This window comes from Triplophysa dalaica, chromosome 16 (genome assembly GCF_015846415.1).
Source record: "Triplophysa dalaica isolate WHDGS20190420 chromosome 16, ASM1584641v1, whole genome shotgun sequence".
Lineage (NCBI taxonomy): Eukaryota > Metazoa > Chordata > Actinopteri > Cypriniformes > Nemacheilidae > Triplophysa > Triplophysa dalaica.
Genome location: NC_079557.1, coordinates 18,213,053 through 18,236,686, shown reverse-complemented (window position 1 = coordinate 18,236,686; position 23,634 = coordinate 18,213,053). Strand labels below are relative to the sequence as shown.

The 23,634-nt window shown below is 37.9% G+C and overlaps 2 protein-coding genes and 1 long non-coding RNA gene across 3 annotated transcripts; 2 read left to right on the top strand and 1 right to left on the bottom strand.

Annotated features, from left to right (window-relative positions):
• The first annotated feature begins 2,337 nt into the window (after nt 1–2,337).
• si:ch211-159i8.4 (matrix-remodeling-associated protein 5) lies at nt 2,338–16,905 on the top strand. The gene is made up of 7 exons (XM_056768931.1): nt 2,338–2,473; nt 4,345–4,554; nt 4,780–4,909; nt 5,016–5,406; nt 5,593–8,874; nt 9,441–10,344; nt 14,696–16,905. Exons 2-7 carry the CDS (start codon nt 4,364–4,366, stop codon nt 16,602–16,604), a joined length of 6,807 nt encoding a protein of 2,268 aa, XP_056624909.1. The 5' UTR covers nt 2,338–2,473; nt 4,345–4,363; the 3' UTR covers nt 16,605–16,905.
• Nucleotides 12,050–14,826, bottom strand: LOC130437577 (uncharacterized). The gene is made up of 3 exons (XR_008909201.1): nt 12,730–14,826; nt 12,370–12,498; nt 12,050–12,121 (listed from the first exon to the last, which is right to left on the bottom strand). It is a non-coding gene; the product is annotated as an uncharacterized LOC130437577 (long non-coding RNA).
• A 2,381-nt stretch (nt 16,906–19,286) lies between the features above and the next one.
• On the top strand, nt 19,287–23,031 carry rab33a (RAB33A, member RAS oncogene family). Its single transcript, XM_056768923.1, has 2 exons — nt 19,287–19,646; nt 20,385–23,031. Exons 1-2 carry the CDS (start codon nt 19,383–19,385, stop codon nt 20,829–20,831), a joined length of 711 nt encoding a protein of 236 aa, XP_056624901.1. The 5' UTR covers nt 19,287–19,382; the 3' UTR covers nt 20,832–23,031.
• The last annotated feature ends 603 nt before the right edge of the window (nt 23,032–23,634 follow it).

Here is a 23,634-nt window from a genome sequence, read left to right as displayed (position 1 = left end):
GCTGTGTCACTGCATGTCTAGTTGATAAAAAAAAGTGCACCACAAACTGCACATTTGCTCTCAAAACATTTGTTTTCAGGCGTTTCGCTGAGCTGTGATTAAATTTCACAGCACTCTCTGTCTCTATTTGGGCACATAATGAGTTGTATAATGAGACATTATGCAAAGCCTCTCCAGCCACCAACAGGGCCCTCCAAGCGAACACTGATCTTATTTCAAATAAAAAATAACACAATAATACCACTTGTGTTTTTATGGATCATTACAGAACACTGAAACTGTACAATTGCAATCAATACAAACTTCTCGGGCCCTTTAAGGTCAGCAGCGGTAGCGCACGGCATTAATATTGAGTTAACATCTCTCTCTCTCTCTCTCTCACTCTCTCTCTCTCTCTTCTCCTCTGGAACTCAATAATTACTATTCCTTTGCCGTGTTTAGCATTAGATTCCAATTGCGCCAAAACACAGAGCCAAATAATGTGCAGGAGCAATTAAAAATATGTCAATTACAGTATTAAGCAATGCTTTGTTGTATCAAACACAATAACTCGCAGAATAAAAGTCATACTTGGTACAACTGTATGTGTTATGGGATCGTGTTTCAATTGGTCCTCAGGTGAAGGTTTCTCAAGGTGTTCCTGAACTGCATGATTGTTTTGGCACCATGCTCTGTGTTTAAATGCAACTCTGAACGTCGGCCTAGAAAGAGAATTAATTAATTTGCCAGCTGTGGCTGGAAGACAAGACTGGAATGATGAAAAGCATGCATTTCCTCTCGCTGCCCGAGAGAGAGGGAGAATCCTGAAGAGAAAGTAAAATGAAGGATCCAGGGTGTAAGAAACACCGGAATATAGAGGAAAAACTGTGTCCGGAAGTAAGATTGTATTGTGTGTGCTTGCTGAGTTTGTGCTACTGTTTTAGAATAGTGAAGGTTTCAACAAAAAGTTACGACAAATCCAATCATGCTCAAAAAATCTAAATAAAGTCCTGCATGCAGCTATACAATTTATACAGTATTCTTGGACTATATTTAGTGGCCCCACAAAGTCTTTGGACATTTAAGACACATGAATCTGACTATGGAAAGGAAATTATGCAAACTGTATTTTCATATGTATTTTTGCACTGATTCTAACTGGTATCCAGGTCAGTTTAGCAGATGTGTGGAGTCTGTTCCCCTCAAGTTCACACAACTGTCAGAATATCAACAGGTGTAGCTTAACAGGTGTAGTTCATCACATCACACTCTTTCTTTTTTTAAATCAAAGCCAAATATTTTAATGCAAATTTCAATGCAAAAACATACATATATTTACAAAAGTTTATAATTTCTATGAATTGAAAATGTTATCAAACCAAAGCATTTTGTTTCACCAAATGACTTACTTTTATAATTGTATCTACTGTGAATTCTGTCTTATAATCTGTCACTGTGTGTGATACAGAAGATAATTTAAATAACGGATCCTCTCAGGTTCTGGATCATAACATGTTTTATGAGAGGATATGGGGTTTCAGTACAGGTATGCTTGGTCAGAAGCACAGAAGCAGTTGGGGCTTTTGTTAAATAGGACCAGTGAGAAGATAACTACTTCAGCTTACATAATTTGTGTTTGTTCTGTTGTTTCTTTTGTGTGTCTTGATAAATAATTGTCAGTTAATTAAGTAAAGTTTGATGCAAATAACTGTATGACACGATTGACTTCAATAAAAGGGATTATTTACACCCAAAAATGAAAATTCTGTCACCAAATACTCACCCTTAAGTTGTTCCAAGTTTGTATACATTCTATACTTCGTTCTGTTTAACACAAAGTAAGATATTTGGAATATTCAGTTTCATGATATCATTTACTAGCATAATAGAAAAAGTTTTGTTGAACACAAAATTAACAGTTCTAGGTCACCTTTGACTACCATTTATATTGTCCCTAGTCAATGATGTCTCCGAACAGAATAATGCTAACATTCTTGCAAATATATTTCTTTGTGTTCAAATAATTTATACAGGTTTGGAACAAATTGAGGGTGAGTAAATGATAACAGAAATTTTGTTTTTGGGTAAACTAATCCGTTTTTTAATGAATGCTCCGGGTTCAAAACAAACAGATTTTGCATAAGACAGTCACAGGGGGAGCAACAGCTTCACCCACAGATCATGAGGTGTAGGTATTGGAGGAAGAAATAGTTGGAAAGAGGGATGGATGGGGGCCAAGTCTCCCAGTAAACCCTCCCCCTGTACGGGGCAGCTCAAAGGAGGAGTGTAGGTGGGAGTTAAGCACTTCTCCAGATGTAGTTGACTTCTGCTCTTAGAGTCTAACTTTCTCCAGCTAAGCCACCATCACCCAGAGCTCCCAGCAGTTCCTGCATAGGCAAGGGTTACAGGCACAAACAAAATAGCGTGACTGTCATCTGTAAACAATTACACACTTCGCCTGCGCTTGTAACATTTTCTCAACCGGAAACTTGAGGTAAGACGCATTATTTGTTCGAAGGTAGTCAAGTTGAGATCTGTCTCAGCATCTAATTACCAGAGATACAGAGCATGTCATGTTTTTTCTTGTTCATAAATATTCCAATGCATACTGAAATGTTTATGTTAGGCTCCCTTTATGGGAGACACTATGGATAACTTATGGGATGGCATATGAAACTAATATAAAGCCTGAAAAAAACTTCAAAAGAATCATATATGTTTCATCATCGTTTGAATATTATTGAAAACATTATGTATGAACTAAGTGAATATTTTAAGAGTTAAGCCCAGTCCGAGCACATGAGCACATAAATTCATTCTGACTTGAAAAATCAGCATTTAAGAAAAAGATTTAAAAGATATTTAAATAATTTAACAAAAATTATGCCCTGAAAAGTAAAGAATTGACTAAATTGTGTAAAAGTTTGATACTAGAGACCCTACAACGTGGAAGATACAAGCAACTTAATATTTGCATTACATAAGCCACTAAATATTTTCTGTAGAAAAAACATATGTTACATGAATGTACTTCTGAAACTTAGCTTTGTCATGAAGTAAAGCCCAGATAATAGATTTTCATGAAAATGATTTATTGTGATGTATACAGTTTAATGACATGCAGAATCTACTGCTTTTCTACAGGAAGAGAAGTTTTCTGTATAAAACATACCAAACCATAAAACAGCGGGGCTAACTTGTCGAGATAGTTTACAATTCCATGTAAATATTCATGAAGTTGGTAAATGGTGTAGTTGTCGTGGCAACAGCTGGAAGCAGTATTAAAGAGACAAGAATGCAGAAAGGCTAAAATTGTCCAAAATGGTCTGAGTCATCATGGGTCATTATTGGGCCTCTGACAGAGAAATAAATCATGTCTGCTGTTTCACCATATTGTTTTTTCTGAACTAAACAGCAGACATTTGCTTAAACTAAGCTGGCAGAAAGTAAAAAACTGATTGCTATAAATTTGTTCCCTGAAATATAAATACTTTTGTATTTATGCACTCGCCTCCTTCCTCTTAAAGATTGTATGTATAATTGGGCTGTGGAGGAGTTGCCAGCATGTGGTAAGAACCCAAGCAAAGCTCGACCTGAGACAAATACTTGAGCAATGATTTATTATGTGTAGGCTCAGTAGCTCTATGGGGAGGGCCAATATTACTCAATAAGAAACAGCAGTGCAATATACATTACATTTACATTTGGCAGACGCTTTTATACAGAGCAACTTACTGTACATTCGCTTCTGACTATGTGCAATCCACTAGGATTGAACCCATGACCTTGGCGTTGCTAGCATCATAATCTTACCAGTCAGCCACAGGAAAGCTCATGCACTCTCTATCTAAGCCCTTGATCCTAAATCTTACATGTAATTACAAGTGCTGTCAAATTAAGTCACAGTTTAAATTTACAGTGTATGATTCAATGAAAAGTACTTTATGTTTAAAGTACTTTAATTATACAGTGACACAAGGTGTAATTTAACAGTGTTGCTGTAATTATAATGCATTATATTATGTGCAAAACATGTATGCAAACAAATATGTAACCCTAAATAAGAGTTCAGCGTTTTTCAAACCTCATGATACACCAACAGCAGCCCACAAGCTGTTATTTCTCCTAGTCAGGAATAGGAACGACTTTCTTAGGTTTGTGAGTTTCAGTAGCACATAGATAGCTGTAAACATACTTAACAACTAAATGTACTTAACTCAAACGAACAGTGACTTACTGTTTGAATTGTAAGTTATTATAAGCTTTGATGCAATATTAATTTAAAAAAAAAATATTACAGTTTTGATATATGTTAACAAATTGCTGCATAACAACTCTTCCTTTCTTTTACTGGTCTCAAATAAGATAATGGCATAAGAGGGACATGGCTCTTGTGGGTGTACCTGCTCTCCTAAAGTTGGCAGCTTTTTCCCTGCTGCTAATCTTGCCCTCATGCCTATGTGCATGTCCGAGGTCCTGCAGTTGCCCCAACCCAAAGGAGGTCCACTGTACCTTCCGTCACCTCCCCTCTGCCCCACGCAACATACCTAAAGATACAGAAAGGCTCAACCTAGGGTAAGATGTTTTCTGAAGACCAAACTATCATATTAAAAAAAAGACATAAACATGGAGTGGTCCCACTCCCCAAAAGCTTTGACACATAACCACACATATTCAAATGAAGAAGATAACCTAAAACAACAATTGAAAACCATTGGTATAAATAACATTAACAAGCAGCATATTTGAAATTCTGATGATTACTCTGCGACTCACAAAATTACTTTGTCCACTGTAAAGCTATAACAGCATTGGAAATATTCGGTCTTCAGATTTTGCAAATCTGCACCAACTGGAAATGCTTATGCTTCATGGAAATGACATTGCCTCTGTGTCTTCAGGATCCTTTTACCATCTCCGTTCCCTTCAGGTACATTCCTAAGAAAGGTTTATGAGTGCATGAAGAATATATTGTACTGTAGTGTTCAGCTGAAATAAAAAATATTTGGTGTAATTTTTGTTCTTTATTGAAACAGATACTTAAGTTAAGCTACAACAAACTGAAAAGAGTTGACCCAAGCTTGTTTGAGGGCCTGACTAGTCTCGTACGACTGCACTTAGACCACAACCTCATTGACTTTATTGAGCCATTTTCCTTTAATGGACTCACCTCATTAAAGCTACTGCAACTAGAGGCGAACCGATTACGAGACCTCCACCCACACACATTTATTACAGTGTCAGTTCTGGGCACATTTTGGACCTCAGGTCTCCGGCACCTGCATCTGGCAGACAACCAACTGGAATGCCTGCTGCCTGGTACTCTGCAACACTTCAGCAAGCTGGAGGTTCTTTCCCTACACGGAAATCCATGGACCTGTGACTGCCACTTACAGGGGCTTTTGGAGTGGGACAAAAACCACGAAGGTGAATCTTCTTTGTTTGTATTTTCAAACCTTGAAATTATTTTTACCATCCAATGAGAAAGTGTGGGGTTCATTTTTCATCTATGTCTTGGATGCATTGTAACTCTGAGGTTGAATGAGTCCAACTTGCGAAGAACTACAAGATGAATAAAGCAAAGTATCTTTCTGAAATATTCTCTCTTTCCAGGAGTTATCAAGTGTAAAAAGGACAGTGAATCTGCAGATAGTGGCAGCTGTGCTGTATGTGCCTCACCACAGTCCCTGAACAATAGTCAGATCTTCCAGCTTTCGACCAACCAGCTCACCTGTGACCGACCCTCCCTCCAGTCTCCACTGAAAATAGGGGAAAGCAGCGTCTGGGAAGACCCGGAGCCAGATGCCCCGTACATTAAGGACCTAGAACGTCCTCTAGGCCACCTGACCTTCATTCTCTCTGACAGCCATGGAAATCAGGCCCATGTGGCTTGTGATGTAACACGTCCAGTTGAAGGGACCACTATGATGTGGGAGCCAGTCAAAGGAACAGATGAGATTGTTGTCAATGTGACACTGCTGACCCTCCTGGAGTGTGAGATTGACCGGGATGCTTTACAGAACCTGTGGAGGTTGGTTGCCTACTACTACGAGAGCCCTGCTATTTTGGAGCGAGGAACCAGACTTGGGAATTCTTCAAAGGTTACTTTTCAGTACTCTCAAGCTATAAATGAGGACTCACCATATTTTACAGAGCTCAAAGGACACTTAATGGCTGAACCTGTTTGGCTTTTACAACCAAGGGTCACCCTTCAGCTTAACAGGCGCAAAACCACAACCAAAAAACTGGTGATGAACTTTTCCACATTTGTATCCAAGCACAGTATTGGAAGAGGGGATGAGGAAGATAAGACTTCCCCCTGGGCTATCATACAAAGAGGAGCCCCAGGGAGAATTCAAACAGTACTAGAGCATTCCGAGGTCAGTCTGGACTGTAGCGTGCTCAGCTCAGGGCATCAACCTGCGGAGTGGATGCTTCCAGACTTAACGACTTTGGATCAAACAGACTCCCATAAAGCAACAATGGAAAATAATAGATTGGTTATAAAAAACGCCAGCATAGCAGACTCAGGGCTTTATCATTGCTTTGTGAGAACAGAAAATAATGTGGACATTGTGTCTTATAGACTCACAGTCAGGATGGGCCTTCTGAGTCCTAGTGATTTTAATGGAAAGAAGATGTCAATAGAAAATGGGGACATTCTTTATCTTCCTTGTTTAGTAACTTCTACGGAGCCAGTAGAGACTAGATGGTACTTGCCAAACCATCAGGTTCTCAAAGCATCGGGCATGAATGGAAGGGTTTATGTATCACAAAACAACACATTAATAATCCAAAAAGTGACTTATGAGGATGCCGGAGAGTACAGTTGTTTGGCAGCCAACCTTTATGGTGCAGACATGCTGTCTCATCTAGTTGTTGTAACCAGTGAAAAGGAAGTGCAAAGAAGTATTACAATGTCTGACCGTGAATTACCACTCTTTGGCATTGAGGACAACGAAGGGTCGGGATTTGAAGAAATCAAACGACCATCTCCTAAATTTACACCTCAAAGGGTGGACGGAAAACTCAGAAGTGATGTTTTCCGACAAAATGCAAAAGAGAAGAAAATCAAAGAAAGTGTGAGGAAACCTAACAACTCTGTCAAAGAGGTTGACCCAAGTCGCTTGGAACAGATTCTTGCTAAAAGTAATAGAGTCTCAATCATGCCACCAACACCAGGTACAACACATTCAGAAATGATAAGCACATTAAAAATAGTGACAGACACAACAATGATTATAGGCGCCACTACTTTGTTAGAGGATGTAAATGAAGAAACTAAAACAGATGTTGAAGTTAGCGGTGCCAGCACAAGTTCAAGTGTGCAAAATTTAAATGTGACACAGCTGGAACTGCCGCCACTCAGTGAGCATATAAAACAGAATACACAGGAATCAAAACAAAAGTCAAGTGATTCTAACATTTCAGATTTTACCTTAGAACACATAGCCTCAACAACGGTACCTGAACATGAAACCAAGTTGGGAAAACACACAATAGAGGATAAAATAAGGGGTAACAATAATTCTAGGCGGAGATTCCCATATAGACATCGTAGGCCTCCATTACGTAGGTTACGTCCTAAAAGACCAAATTTCACCCCAGTTCCCACTTCTGTAGTCCCATTGACTCTATTCTCAAAGAAAAGTCCGGTGATGAGCACTGACTCTTATTCTTTAAATTCTTTAACCCAAAACAAAGAAACCACAGCTTTAATGACTTTAGTAGTTTCTGTTCCACATGAGCAACTTACTGCAAGCTTGGCTTTGCCAGTCACAGAATATCCTCTAAAAGTAGCCAAAACAACATTGAGAAAAGAGGACAGAATAAATAGATTTGATGGCAAGACGAAACACCGCATATCAGGTCAACACATAATCACGACAGCTCTGGATGAAACTGAAGAAGTTTCCAATACACTTGCCCCACTACCAAAAATAAGGAATGAAATTGACAACCGAGAAATCATTTTAAAAAGTAAGAGCAAGACACTTGAAGATAAGACAAAGCAGATAACAGCAACCACAATTCCTAAAGTTCTAAGCAGCAACATCAATCCTCCACCAACAACACAAAGAGCCCATGTGACTGAGAAACCAACCTTAACTAAAATAGAAAGACAGAGAGTTTATAGCTGGGGAATACAACCTGAGAGGCAAGATGTGCCTATCCACCCCTGGCTTATACCAAAGAATACACCAAAAAACATCTCAGTCACTCAGTGGCCTCAATTCTTGGCCAACAACCATGGCATTCCAGTCTGGCCCACAGTTCCTACATCAAGACACCTTCCTTCCCAAAACAAAGCTTGGTATTTTCAACATACAGGGGACAGGGGTAGAGGGGTCACTAATCAACCTCAAATCACTGCTCAGACCGTAATACCCACAACTTTGGGGGTAAAGACAGCTTCCTTTGCAAGGACCATAGCTCCACATGTCAGCTCCCTGTCTCGTGTACGAGACCACTCACTCTTCAACAGGCTCAGAAACAGATACAGACAATCACAACTTAATGCATATAGACTGGCCCAGCTGGGAAAGTTTGTTACCTCTAAACCAAAGACATATCACTCCACCCCTCAGCCTTACCAAGCACAAAATTTCCCAAGTATCTACAAGCCTGTGACTCCGGAACCTGTCTTGGAATATACAAACAAACCCCCCACCACAGCTAATGTGCCATTTGGAGGCCGATGGCACTACAGTCATTTTGGAGCAAAGAAACTGAGCACTGCTATTCCTTTTCCAAACTTGATGGAAAAGGGCATCAAACCCAGTATCACAACTGAATCTGTCACTGTATCTGCTCTAGCAGAAGCAGATGTGCACCTGTCCTGTAAATCATCTGGGGACCCAAAACCTGTTGTATCATGGACCAAAGTTTCTACAGGTTAGCAGATTTTTCATTAGAAAACTTATTTGCTAGAGAAATGCATTTGATCCTTTATTATATTTGTCTCTTCTTGTTTACCCCATCACCCTATCTCACATAAACATGGTAATATACAGAAATATATTTTTTGTGGAAATTGTGCACAATTGTATTTATGTAATTTATGTAATCAACATAAAAAAACAGCATGTTAATGTTATTTTGCTTTCTTTTTATTTTGCTTTATTTGTGAATGAATCATTGACATGTGTGACATCAAGAAGTCCATGCAGTCAAGAAGTCATGCATTTACATATTCAAATTTATTAGATCTAGAAGATTCAAACAAATACATCTTTTAGATCACTGTTTTTATTTTAGATTTTAGATTATACTCTCTCTAGTCTTTGGATTGATCCGGAAATGGGCACATCACAGTATGGGAGCTGCTTTAAACAAATAACATATTGCTTAAAATGTGAAAAAGGCTAAAACAGAATTGAAAGTATACCAGGGTGGTTTGGGATAGTTTATTTCGCGTTTTTGTGATTGCTTAGTTTGATTATGTGTCTGTCTTTTTAAAGGTGCAACCATTCAGGCCAATACAAAACATGGACAAAGATTTGAAGTCCTTCCAGATGGAACTTTTAGGATAAAGAATGTCCAGTTGCAAGACAGAGGCCAATACCTCTGCACAGCACAAAACAAATTTGGTTCTGACCGTATGGTAGTTACACTTGTTGTGCAAACTCAACCTCCAAAAATCATGAGTTTAAAGCCCAGAGATGTGTCTGTTTATTTGGGAAAAACAGTCAGCTTGGACTGTTTTGCTGTTGGTAAACCTGAAGCTCAGATCTCATGGATACTTCCAGATAAGACATTTGTGCGAGATGTTGGTACCCATGACCAAAGAGTATACCTTTTCCCAAATGGAACGTTGAGTGTTTACTCAGCAAATTTTTCCAGTAACGGTGATTATAAGTGTATTGCCAGCAATGCAGCAGGGGCTGATACACTAACATACCACATTCATGTCACAGTTCTACCACCGACAATTGCAGAGATTGCATCTGAGAGTATATCTATGAATGTTGGCAGAAGCATATATACACATTGCACTGCTAAAGGAGAGCCATCCCCTCTCATTAAGTGGATTCTCCCTGATGGATCACAATTGAAGGGCACACAGTTCATTGGAAGGCGGTTATTTATTTTCCCAAATGGAACACTTTTTATAAAGAATGCCAGTCCCGTTGATTCAGGGAGGTATGAGTGTGTAGCTACCAACCCAGTGGGCTTTGCTAAAAGAATGGTGAAGATGGACATAAGGCAAGAGGATCCAGATCCTTTGAAAGGCTTTTTTCAGCAACACAGTGTTACAGCAACCTATGGATCAATAGTTTATTTGCACTGTCCGGTGTCCACAGGCTCCTACAGAGGCACAGTATGGAGACTGCCGTCTAAAATCTTGCTGGAACATCACTACAGGTATTTGAGCCTATTTATACATACTGTATATGTATTTAAACATGAAATTTGGTTTGAAAAATCAAAAGGTGAACATCGCTTATTCTTATGTTGGTTGAATTACATAGAAAATATGTTTTTCTTAAATGAACATCTTTGTATTTGGCAGATGGTTTTATCCTAAGTAACTTAAAATCCATTCAGTTGACACATTTTATGAGTATGTAGACTCTCTGAATCTAAACCATGGCCCTTCCCATTGAGCTACACAAAACCAGAGAAAAGTAGAGAATGAAAGAGAATGACCAAAATAATGAGTGAGGTGTATAGGATAATGGCATATATACCACAACCATCTTATAATTAACGTCAGGGTGACATTACTTTGTCAAAAGGGGTGGGAATCGGTTGCTCCCTCATTATTCGATTAGGGTCACAAATCAATTCAGAATCGATTCTTGATGTACTAATTAGCACATTTAAGATAAGATCAGAGTCAGACTAGGGTTGGTACTTTGGCTTCTAATCTTTAAACTGTATTTTAACACAACTGAGTGGCGAGTAAAACATTCTAATTGACTTATTCTGCTGTCAGACATTAAAACAATAAAATATAGTTATTAAACGCAACTCATAGGTGCATGTTAAAAAACAGTCACTTCCACAAATTGCCACATCGTATGAGAAAAGCATTACACACATTAAAAGAAATGTGAATTTACCAATATTAGTATATTAGTCCGGTGCAGAGCACCCAGTGCGTCCATCTTGCTAACTAACAGTGCAAATTTACAGAAGTATGTTCATGTTCTTCAGTCTGCACCTTGACAGGTTTTGTGAAACGCTATTTTGCACTTACTGACAAGTCAGCTGCGGTATAGTAAATTGAATGCACTGTTTCTCCCTGCCACTCACTCACTGCACAGAGCAGATGCAGAGAAAGACCATACCAGAAATGTATTTAATTTATCTTGAAGTTTAGTCCTACAGGGCTGAATATATGGTTTTCTCTCTTTCTCTAGCTACTGTATGCCCCACTGTGTTTGCGCGTGATGTGTGCACTCTGTAAAAGGTCCGGGTGTTGCACCGCTCTTGCAGTAAAGACATGACATTATTATATTAAGTAACGTTTAAAATAAAATGTTTTTGAAATTTGTGAATTAAGTGAGTTCAATCAGTTAAATCGCTAGCAGTTTGAATCGATACAGTATACAAATAGATATTTTTCCCACCCCTATTTTTCATTGAGGTTTTTTCACATCCCCTATTTTTAACTACAAATGTTCTACACTGTAAAAAAATCCTGTAAAATTTTCAGTAAACTACTGGCAGCAGGGTTGCCAGCCAGCTACTGTAAATTGTACAGCCACAGTGATTTAATTTACAGCCATTTACTGTAATTGAAGAATACAAGAAAAACTGTAATTTTGAATAGCAACAGTATAATGCTGTATTTTTTACAACAAATTGCTTGATTTTAATTTATTTTATTTAGAAGAAATACATAAATCACAGTATTTCCAGTACGTTTTGCATACTGGATATACAGTGTTTAATTTGACTTTAATTTTTAATTGATACAAAAATACATTACAGACGAATTGTGTACGTTGTTGTATATGAAATAATTTTATTCAGTTACAACTTCATAGTATCCAACATGGCTCTTTAAACATTCATGTTTAAACAACACGTTAACCAACATTACCATCATGAAACATCATTGCAAAACAAGGCCCAAGTGAGTCTGTAAAACGGTCCACATCTTGATCCATCAGAGCACAACAAGTAGCTAGAACTATGGAAACAAAACAAGAGAATAATGTTAGATATTCAATTTATAGTCAGAGAAAAACAGAGGACAACATATACAGTCAGAGAATAATATGATGTAATTCAATGATGAGATCTGTGTGTGTGTGTGTGTGTGTGTGTGCGTGTGTGCCTGTGCGTGCGTGTGTGTGTGTCTGTGTGTGTGCGTGTGTGTATGTGTGTGTGTGTGTGTGTAGGTGTGTGTGTGTGTCTGTGTGTGTGCGTGCTTCTTACTTTTCATCGATTACAATGAAAATTCATCATTGTGTAGAGCGGCAACATGTGGGTTCACTGCAACCTGTTTCTTCTGTATCCTGGCATTTTAGATGACGCTTCTTCTTGTTCCACTCTCTGGATTAATATCTACAAAGAGTCAGGAAAAACAAAATGTTATATATTAAATGTACAAAATATATTATATTAAAACACATGAATTAAATCATTAGCTTGCTAGTGTTAAATAGGGGAGACTTCTATATAATTTCCCCTAAAAAAATCCATCTCTCGTTGAGAAATGTTGTTTTAAATATCTTAACAGGTATATAACATTAACATATCTATAAAATGCAGGTAAGGAAGTTGTTCAACTAATACCTTTCAGTGGACTCCAAGATACACGCTGCCCCATCCTGGTACTCAAGATTGAACATGTAACGTGCTATGAACAGAGTGGGAAGGCCAGACATGAAGCTGTGCTGAGCACGTCACAGTCACACACAACCTAACCTTCAGTAGTCAGCATCCAGTGGCCTGCATGGGAAAGTGTGTCTTAAAACAAACAATACCACACATGACAATAGTTAATAGTTACTATACAATTTTATCTTTAAGCTTTTTACATTTAAACTACATTTTAGTACTTAAGTGACTATACAAACAAACTCTAAGCAAATTACACAGAGTAATTTACACTTAAAACCGTACTTATACAGAAATGTAATCCAACTAACGTTAGGGATGTCACGGTCAAGAAATTGTCACACTAGTATTTTGTAACGGACCGTCTCACTCCCATCCTCCAACGGTCCTATCTGGGAGACAGTCCTGCTCTAACGATGAGGGTGTCGCTAACGTCTTTTGCTACAGCTCTCATCTGGCCTCTCTTACATATACTGTATATCTAGCTGGAAACGTACATTAATCACTTTACCGGGCTATCCTCCGTGAACAACGACAAACCGCAAGCTTTGGTGACTCGTTTTAATTTGGTCTCTCGATTTACGAGTAACTGCATTTGCAAATTTGAATTACACCACAAAATAATCACGACCGAGTGTGGTATCCCAACTGTCGAAGCATGTAATTTTTACCGTGTCTACGGCGGGCGCGATGTTCAACATTAAAAAAACAACCGTCAACTTACTAATACAATGAACTGTAGCTCGTCACATACCGACTTCGCTCCTGATTTGTACAAAAACTCTAAATAACATGAACAACTTCTGTCCTCAGGTGCTATAGCGACGGAGAATGTTTGAAATCTTACCGCGACGGCGCTGCTGAAACCCTGCGCAAGACTCCTTCGGTCCCCGCGGATGGAGGTTGAATCCGGGGCTACCAATGTTAAACGCGAATGTAGATAGCTCTATATAAAGTTACCAGTATGATAGTTACCAAATATGGAAAAAAACGTAATAAATGACTTACCACAGGTGTGAATCACTCATTTTGCGCACTACCCCAATCTCGACTGTTGAAGATCATCCCGCCATTGTAGATTTGAAATTTACAGCAATGTTCTGTACATTTGAGTTAATCCGTCACGTGACCCCAGAATGCATTGCATTTACAGCAATATTCTGTATTATTTAAAAAACAGTCAGCTTCTGTAAAATAACGCTGTAGTTTTTACAGCAATTCGTTACAGTGTATGTATTTGTTTACAAAACACTGGCTGTTTTGGATACTGAAAACACTTTCAAAACAGGTTTCAAAGTACTATTTGTTTTTAAACGATGCTGATATTGTCTCTGTGTAAACTGTGAAAACACAAATTTGTAAATACTGTGACGTCATGTCATTTCTTTGTTAACATCAATTACTGACCTGGCATCCATAATACAGTATTTTACTGGTTTTCACACATCTGTGTGTATAAAGATCAGTTTAACATTGACATTGTGTGTTTCGGTGAAACTTAAATGTTTTTGGGGTATTTTTACTACATCGTTGTCTTGTAAACGAGCCTTAAAAGTTTTACTTTTCTCTTCTGAGCAATTATTGTCCCACACTATTACCACAGTGTGTTCTCTCGCAAACTCACAGCAGGCCAACTACATCACTTCTAACAAAGTGTGGTGTAGATTAAATAAGCATCTTTCTCAGTCTAGAAACCCCAAACAACCGCTGCTGATCTAGACAATACAGTGAATAAGTGTGAACAAAAGAACAATTTGTTTGTTTCAAATGCTTTTTTGATAACAATAATTTCTTTAGTCATTATTATGACAAGGGCTAAAATTACTGCAACTACGAGTTTTGTGAACCCATTTAATCATAAGTAAACTATGTCTAACTGTCATATAAAAGTGTAAACAATTTATTTTCTATTTTTTCTCAGTCCACAAAGACACATCACTGCTTTCCCCAATGGCACTTTGAGAATTCTGAGACTGACTGAGAAAGATGGCGGCAATTATCTGTGCATGAATCAAAGACCAAATGGTGAGGAAATGGAGCTATTCCAAGTAGAAGTTCTCATGAGTCCACCAAAGATAAAGAACACTGGGGCGCAACATAAGAGAGTTGCTAATGGAGACAACTTCCTGGTGGACTGTGTAGCTTCTGGCCTTCCAGACCCTGAGGTATCATGGAGCCTCCCAGATGGCACCATGATCAACAATGCTCTCCAGTCGGATGACAGTGGAATCCGTAATCGGCGCTATATCATCTTTGGCAACGGTACACTTTTGTTGCACCAAATAGGAAAGAATGATGAGGGCAATTATACATGTTATGCCAAGAACAACCTGGGAGAAGATGCGATGAAAGTAAGTGTACAAGTGGTGTCAAACTTACCACAAATATCTCCTTATGATCAGATATCCATTTTGGGTTCTTTTGGTAAATCAGTTGAAATAAAGTGTGAAGCTACAGGTGTGCCACAACCTACAGTCATCTGGATCTCACCAAGAAATGAGATAATAACCTCATCTTTGGTCAAATATCAAATCCTTAATGATGGAACTCTAATAATAAAAAAACTGACTTTGGCTGACCAGGGAAAGTATGCCTGTGTGGCACGGAACCCAGCAGGAGATCACATAAAGAATGTGAAGCTTCTTGTTGAGGTTATAGAGCCGAAAATCGATGGACAAAGTGGACGTACAGAGAAGAAAGTTTTAGCTGTGTATTACCAAACAATAATGCTGGACTGTAAAGCTGAGGGTATGCCTGAGCCAGAAATTACCTGGAACACACCCTACAGTATGTCACTGCCCACACCATATTTGGGAGGTAGATTTCAAGTCCACAGAAATGGCAGTCTTGAGCTGAGGGGCATTCGAAAAACTGATGAAGGTCGGTTTTTGTGCAGAGCCAAAAATAACTTAGGGGAAGCAAGTCTAGCAATTGACCTGGAACTTGCATCACTTGCTGAAAAGCCAAGCTTTCTGGTGCCAAACATTGAGGTTCTTCCTCTCAAACCAAATGGTGATGACATCGTTTTCGAGTGCCGAGCAGCTGGGAAACCAAAGCCAGAGTTTGTTTGGATTCTACCCAATGGGACAGCGCTAAACCCAGGCATGAAACTTCAAAGGTTTACACACTACTTGGGAAATGGAACTTTACACATCATGCGGCCAGTTGTCACCGACAAGGGCGTGTATCGTTGCCTGGCCAAAAATATAGCTGGACAAGCAGAGAAGCGTTATGCTTTAGAACTTGGACAAAAGCCTCAAATTAGAAGTGCAGCTACTACTATGAAGATTTCATTTGGACAGACATTTAACATGCCATGCACAGTAGATGGGTGGCCTCAGGCAGCAATTACATGGACTCTTCCAAATGGCCTGGTCTTGGACAAGCCTCAGGTTTTTGGAAGAGTGACATATTTATCTAATGGAACACTTCAGGTTAAAGACACTTCGAAATCTGATAGAGGAACTTTTACCTGCAAAGCCACAAACACATTTGGATCATCAACATTGTCATATCCAGTGAGTATTATGGTGTTTCCACCTCAAATCACTCATGCTCCCCCTTCAATGACAAGAGTTAGAAAGGGGTCTCCTGTGATTCTAAACTGTATAGCTGCTGGCATACCCAAACCAGACATTTCTTGGACTCTCCCTGGACGTACCACACTAGTACCCAATAATCGCTTCACGGGGCAGAATGGAATTTACATGACAGAAGAGGGTAATTTGGTCATGCAGGACCCAGGCCTCATGAACTCAGGGATTTATAAATGTAATGCCAAAAATGCCTTGGGAACGGATTTCAAAGCAACATACCTTCAAGTGATATGAATCAGAAGTCATTTTGGTCATGCACTCTAGCTTCACATAAAAAACTGAATGAAATGTCTTTACTTTTCCCAAACAAGTTTTGGGCACCTACAGTAAATAATTTAAAATCATGTAAGCAAAGTTGTTAAAGGGCATTAATCTTTTTACTGTGTCACAGCCATTGGTGCCAAATGCCCAAGGCTAAGATTTATTTGGTAATCTGTATTTAATTTATGAAATTATTGGTTTGTACATATATAAATATTCCACAGAATAATTTCTCATTACGTTTTTATAAAATTGTACAAAAACATTCTCAAGACAGTTGTGTTAATCCTTAAATCTCAGAGGTCTACATGTTTGTATGTTTGTCTCATGTTCTCTCACATTTCATGGATTTTCGTGTCCATCATAACAAAATAGCCTTTCACTGTCATAGCAGTGCCAAGCCGTTGTATGGTACAAATGTTGGCATTGATGCAGCCTTACAAAAAATAGACAAGAAGGCAATTATGTAAGCTACAGTGCTGGGTAAATTACTCTGAAAAAGTAATTAATTACTAGTTACTCATTACATATTCAACAGTGTAATTAGATTACTGTCCAAATTACTCTGTCCAAAAAGTATTTAGTTACTCATTAATAATTACTTTCTATATCCTACATCAACCTTGATAAGTAAAGTGATTCAAGGATATACATGAAACGGCTTATTTAATTCATTCAAATAAATAATATTAACTGACCAAAGTATTACAAATGAGAGAATTATACATTAAAGCACAGATTTTAAAGTAAGACTTTGAATTTTGATGTCAATTACACTATTGCACACGCATATATTTCACAAAGTATTTAGTTTAATTACATCAAAAGTAACTGTATTTAAATTAGAGAAAACATACGAGTAATCCCTTACTTTACTTTTTCAAGGGAAAAGTAATTAAATTACAGTAACTAATTACTTAGTAACTAGTTACACCCAACACTGGTAAGCTACTAACTGCAATGTGGCTAAATGAACAACTGAATATTAGATATGGTTACTGTTGTTCCATATCGGTCATGAATACTATTTCAAAATCATATGTATATGTTTACTATACTATACACTATACTCTATAAATGCCTATGCCAAGTAATGTGATGTGTATGTATATGCATTACATTCTAAAAATATATACTGTATATGCATATTCTGTTTTCAATGTAAACTTTTGTGAATAACCAAAAGAAAAGAGACCGTAACTTGTTCATTTTTCTTTTGGATATTACATTTTCCTGAAATATTCTGTTATATTTTCTTGATGCTAAAGTCCACCAAACACCACCGTTAGCATTTAGCTGTGTATTTGCTGAATAACACCAGCACAAAAGTTGCAACAACAGGCCCTTCTAACAAAGATTTATTAGAATAAACTAGCCTTAACGAAATTCCACGAGAGATAACAGTGTGAGCTCATGTTGCTTCGTTTTGAATGTGTCGACTATAATTTAAGTTATGTCTATTAAAACGTTAAAATTGCAACAACAACAAAAAATCTTAAGTATCGAAGAACCTGCATCAGGTCAGTTTTCTATCGAAAGCCAACAGTATCACAATTTGTGTGTTTTGGACCGACGTATTAATATTAAAACGCAGATTTCTTAACACCGCCAGGCGTTAAATAAGCGCCGTCTGGTGTTAAATTAACGTTATACACCGCCGCGTCTTTAAGTAACGCCGGGCGCCGATCGACGTTAAGTTAACGTCACACGTCACTCAAAATGCAAACTTATTAGCTAATATACATAGCCCCTCCTCTTCTGGGTTTACGTGCTCTACGGCAAGTCGGAGGCCCATGTCATCTCTAATCCATATCCAGCTTAACCTTGTGGAAAAACAAAAAATGGAAAGAAATAAAAGCAAAACCTGCTGAAAAGAAAATCACATTACTAATGTAATGCAGTATGTTCCAGTAAGCTATGTGTAAAATGTGTAATATGTCAAATTAAGTCAAGTCATGATTAAAGGTACCGTAGTTCCCCTCCAAAATGAAATTTCTGTCATTATTTACCAATAGTCCCGATTGACTTCTATTGTTTGAAGTAAAGTCAATGTGGACGAACGGTTTTCTTTCTTTCAAATATCTTCTTTTGTGTTTATAGGGTTTACAAATTATACAGTCATACAGGTTTGAAAAGTAAAGAGGGTGATTACAGAATTGTCACAATGCTTATGCACCCATCAATATAAGTCGTTGCTAGTCTAGAGGTCAGCTCGATTGGCTTGCAAACGCATACTGCGTCTTTGACTGGTTCGAGTCCTGCTTGGACCCGTTGTGGAATTTACATTTCTTGTCTTGTTATGTTTATCTGTGTCACGGGGATTTTTTATTTATATTTTAGCATTTATTTCGTGGTTAATATATAAAGAAAGTCAGGAATAAGAGCTCGTTTTCCACAATAGATTGATGCTATACCATATGTGGAACTGACTTTCAGCCGAGTATTTAGATATAATTAATTTTACTCGACAAAGCATGTGAAACAATATCATTGAAGGTGATTATTGAAAGGCTGTTAGCGAGGCTGTCTGGACGGTGACAGACGGTGTGTAAATTTGTTGTGGAAAACTTTCTTTATATATTAACCACGAAATAAATTGTGATACTGTTGGCTTTCGATAGTTTGCGTGCTGTTATCGGTCTCTCTATGTAAACTCCCAGCATCTGCAAAGGGAGTGGATGTGCCATCCCTTCCCCCATCATCGCTGCCGGGGACCAGTGAATACAAGGCTCGGGTCCATCATTTACCGTTATGGCAAATGAATTCACAGAAAACAGAGAAGAAACTGCAAATTCACGCCATGCAACCCTCACCTCGTCACTAGACCTGAGCACGTCCCTGGATCACAGCGTCCAGACGCGGATTTTTAAAATCATTGTCATTGGGGATTCAAATGTGGGCAAGACCTGTTTATCCTTCCGCTTCACCGGCGGATCCTTCCCCTGTAAAACAGAAGCCACCATTGGCGTCGACTTCAGGGAGAAAGCCGTAGAGATCGAGGGAGAGAAAATAAAGGTGTGTTTTTGCTGCTCTGTGCCTGTCTCTTTGTTATGCGGTTGCGTTTTGTGTTTCGGAGCATGTTTATGAGGCAGACGTCTGATACCACTTAATGTTTACATTCTGATCGATGATGTCGCTACTCATGACACTTGGTCAAGGCGTTGTTTCGTTTCGTGTATGACAGCTTTGTTGACTGGTCAATTTACATTTTATAGCTTAAATCCATAATTAAATAAATACCGGTTTTAATTTACATTTTATATCTACGTGATATGATGCTATTGTTTTATCATTTAGCTTTTTTCCACAACCATGAATTTATGTTTAAGTGTAGTAGGCCTATCATTTGGGCAGATTTCTTACTATTTTATAGTTTTACTACAAATACCACGAGTAAACTATAGTTACTGTTTTGAACAGAATAACTGCTATGAAAGGCACGTTTTGGGCCAAATGTATCTTTTATGGACACTTTTCACTACGTTTCACTACTAATCTACTTGTTCTGCCATTTTGAATTTTATTTTTTCATTACAGTATACAGTTGATATATTAAGAGAGTAGTTTTCCAAAATTCAGAATAAAAAATGAGGTTTGGAGTAGGCTAGTTAAAATGAGAGGCCCACTTTAGAGGAAGTCGTGCATCTAAGGATAAATATACTTTTCTTTATAGTAACACTAATACATTTCTTTCTGATTCTAACTACTATACAGTATGTAGCAATTTGTTTTAACCTGCTTATTTTCTAATAGGTGCAAGTATGGGACACGGCAGGACAGGAGCGCTTTCGGAAGAGTATGGTTGAGCACTACTATCGCAACGTGCATGCTATAGTATTTGTGTACGATGTCACAAAAATGGCCTCTTTCCAGAACTTAAAGACCTGGATCCAGGAGTGTAACGGGCACGGGGTCTCATCCTCTGTACCTCGTGTGCTGGTGGGCAATAAATGTGATTTAGTCGACCTGATCCAAGTCTCTTCCAACACTGCCCTTAAGTTTGCAGATGCCCATAACATGCTGCTGTTTGAAACGTCAGCCAAAGATCCCAAGGAGAGTCAGAATGTAGACTCAATTTTCATGTGCCTGGCGTGTCGTCTGAAAGCACAGAAGTCTTTGATCCACAGAGACGTACAGAGGGAAGATGGCAGAGTGAGGCTGAGCCATCAACCTGACCCTAGGAGCAACTGCCCATGCTGAGGACCTCAAATTGTGAAATTATTAACACTTATAATTTACAATGAAAAAATGTGCCTGCAACTAATGACATTTTACGTTGTGACAGCTGCTCTGTGACCTGTTTATGTGTTTCTCTGTGTCTTCATAATTTTACCTGCTCTCTCTTACACGATCTGTAGGAAACAACTCCAGGCGGATAAAAACTGAGTCGTATTTCTTTCTTAAAAATTCACAGGAATTTTTTTTTATATTTTGCCATTAAGCATTTTGCATGAAGACATTTTTCCATGACACTTAAAAACCCATTCTTTTTACTTTAATGCATAAAGGAATTTTTATACTTCCTTTATGCTGATTAAAACACTGCAGTCATTTTTTATGATATTATAATAATGAGGGTCTCATGCAAATCATGGAGAATAATGGGAAATTACTAAATAAAATGAAAAGGGGGGAAATGGTGAGTAGAATGGGTAAGGATTTTATTTTTCATTTGTCATGAAAATGAAGTCACAATGCAAAATAGTTTATAGTTTACCTTTTATAACCTGGTTTTGACTGAGATTTTTTTTTTATGAGATAAGATCGTGCAGCTCATTAATTTAGGGCACACCTCATCTGGAGTATGCTTAACTAATCTTTAAAAGTTTGAAAAAATGTGACATTAGACACATTTGGTTCTGTCATATCTATTTTGGATTCACTCATCAGCATACAATAAACTGAGCAGTGCAATAACACATCCTTAACAGTCTTAATGTACTAGCAGTCAGGAACTCAGAGGCGGACTGACCAGTAGAACATTCTGTCAAAGTCCAGAACTACTGGTCACCGCGAACAGGGGCGGACTGGCGAACGTATTATAAACGGCAATGCGAAGGCATTACCGAGTCAGACACGTATGCATGTAACACAATGCACATGTTACATACAACCACACATCCCCACCCGTCGACAGTTTTGGTTCAGGACCAATGACATCAAAATTGCCGTGGGCCGAAAATCCAGGGCTGAATTTGCTTCCCAGACCGCCCCTGCCTGAGGAACTGCACCTGGATTCCGTATCTTATGCGTAAGCGATGTATTCAGTTCCATATAAGGTTCTACAGTGAATATTCAAGTGACTCTATGCATTTAAACCATTGTTAATAGAGATTTCTAAGACATCAATACATAAAAATTACATTAACCATATACTGCATGTATTCAAACTAATATTCAAATGATGAAACAGTAAAATCATATTTCCTTGTTCTTGGCATCAAATAGGAGTCCAGCTAAATGTTTAATATAATCAGGTAAGGCTTCTGATTTACCAAATGCCCAAGCTCGAAATCAAGTAGGCCTATGGGATAAGTTTTCTGTAGCAGCTACATGGTAAACCTTATATAGTTCACCAGCTCAAATATGATCATGTGACTGCAAAACGCTTAACCATGATAACAGACTTATGATTTTTTCATATTTATTAAAAAGAACCATAAGGAGTGATAACAAAAGGCAGTTTTTACATGTAAGGTATCAAGATGTTTCCTCGAACTGGAGATTGTAAATTGGAGACCGTGTGACCTTTCTCTGACCTCCTAACAGTGCTAAACTTTATGTTCTTTTTTCTTTTCTGTGGATTTCTCATAAGAGAGTTCTCTGGTTTCCACACTGCCTTATATCTGCGGAAGAGATTAATGCCTTATCTTTTCGATTTTCTCTGTTTTGTGCCATTTTACGCCGTGTGAAGCGCTGAAACCTTTTATTACCTAAATGCTAAATTTACACAATGCTGTTTATACAGTACATAAACTTAACAGTTGAATTTAACTTTATATAGTGCAACATAATTTTATCATTTTTGGCTTTAAAATATAGAACGTTTCTTCGGACGCGCCAGCGCCTGAACCCCTGTTGCGTTTTGTGTTTGGCTAGTGTCTAATAATATAACTATTTCTATGTTATTTAATTTGTTAATATTCATTTATATTATTATTTTATTGTATAATTATGTTGCAAATTAAACGATTTTGTTGTATGTCCCTCCATTCTATTGAATAAACATTTTGTTGAAGGGGTCCTGTAGTTTGGTCGCTTTTAAAGAAACCGTATGGTACATTGACATCTAGCGGTTGAGCTTGGTATCGGAGTCTAAATTGAAAATTGGAGAGGAAAGTTCAGTCAAACAACTGTTCTTCTCGGTTTCTTTTGCTTGAAGTTAAGTTGGAGTCACAATAGTGTTTTTGTTTCTGTTGTTAAGATGAAACCGTCTATAATAACAGAAGCACACAATTATTAGGGATCAGTTTAGTATTTTACATAATTATGAAACATAACTTGCATATGCAGAGCGCTGTCACAAGGCCCCTGGCTCTCTGGAAGGTTTTTTTTGTGAATTGCAAAATATACAAGATTGTTGCCTCTCTTGAAGTCACAAATAGTATAGCCTACTTTTACACAAACACTAATGGTTTTTTTTAGAAAAATGATTGTGTGCTGAATGGAGTTCGCAGATTATGTAATACTTGGTTTGCACTGCAACTATGTTAACAGACTGTTTATGTCCACTCTCAATATTTGACCGTTGCACAAAAGTATTTTAATTTTAAACCATTGTAAACCAGATAGCTACAAAATAAAGATGTCTATCTTTTCAATTTCATACAATCCAAAATAGTTATGAATATGTTTTTTGTAAGGAGTAGTGTGTAGTGTGTGCTTTTTTGAAAATTAACTATTTACACAGTAAAAATATAGTCTGTTTTGACAAACGAATTAACAAAATCAGATATTACTGAAACCTATACATCATGGTTAAACTTTGGTAACTGTAGTGAGA

Bases quoted from the DNA above. Each gene is read 5' to 3' on its own strand.
- si:ch211-159i8.4 (XM_056768931.1), top strand. From the start codon at position 4,364: ATGGCTCTTGTGGGTGTACCTGCTCTCCTAAAGTTGGCAGCTTTTTCC. The intron at 8,875-9,440 runs GTTAGCAGATTT...GTCTTTTTAAAG, and splicing joins ATGGACCAAAGTTTCTACAG to GTGCAACCATTCAGGCCAAT. The intron at 10,345-14,695 runs GTATTTGAGCCT...ATTTTTTCTCAG, and splicing joins TTGCTGGAACATCACTACAG to TCCACAAAGACACATCACTG.
- rab33a (XM_056768923.1), top strand. From the start codon at position 19,383: ATGGCAAATGAATTCACAGAAAACAGAGAAGAAACTGCAAATTCACGC. The intron at 19,647-20,384 runs GTGTGTTTTTGC...ATTTTCTAATAG, and splicing joins TCGAGGGAGAGAAAATAAAG to GTGCAAGTATGGGACACGGC.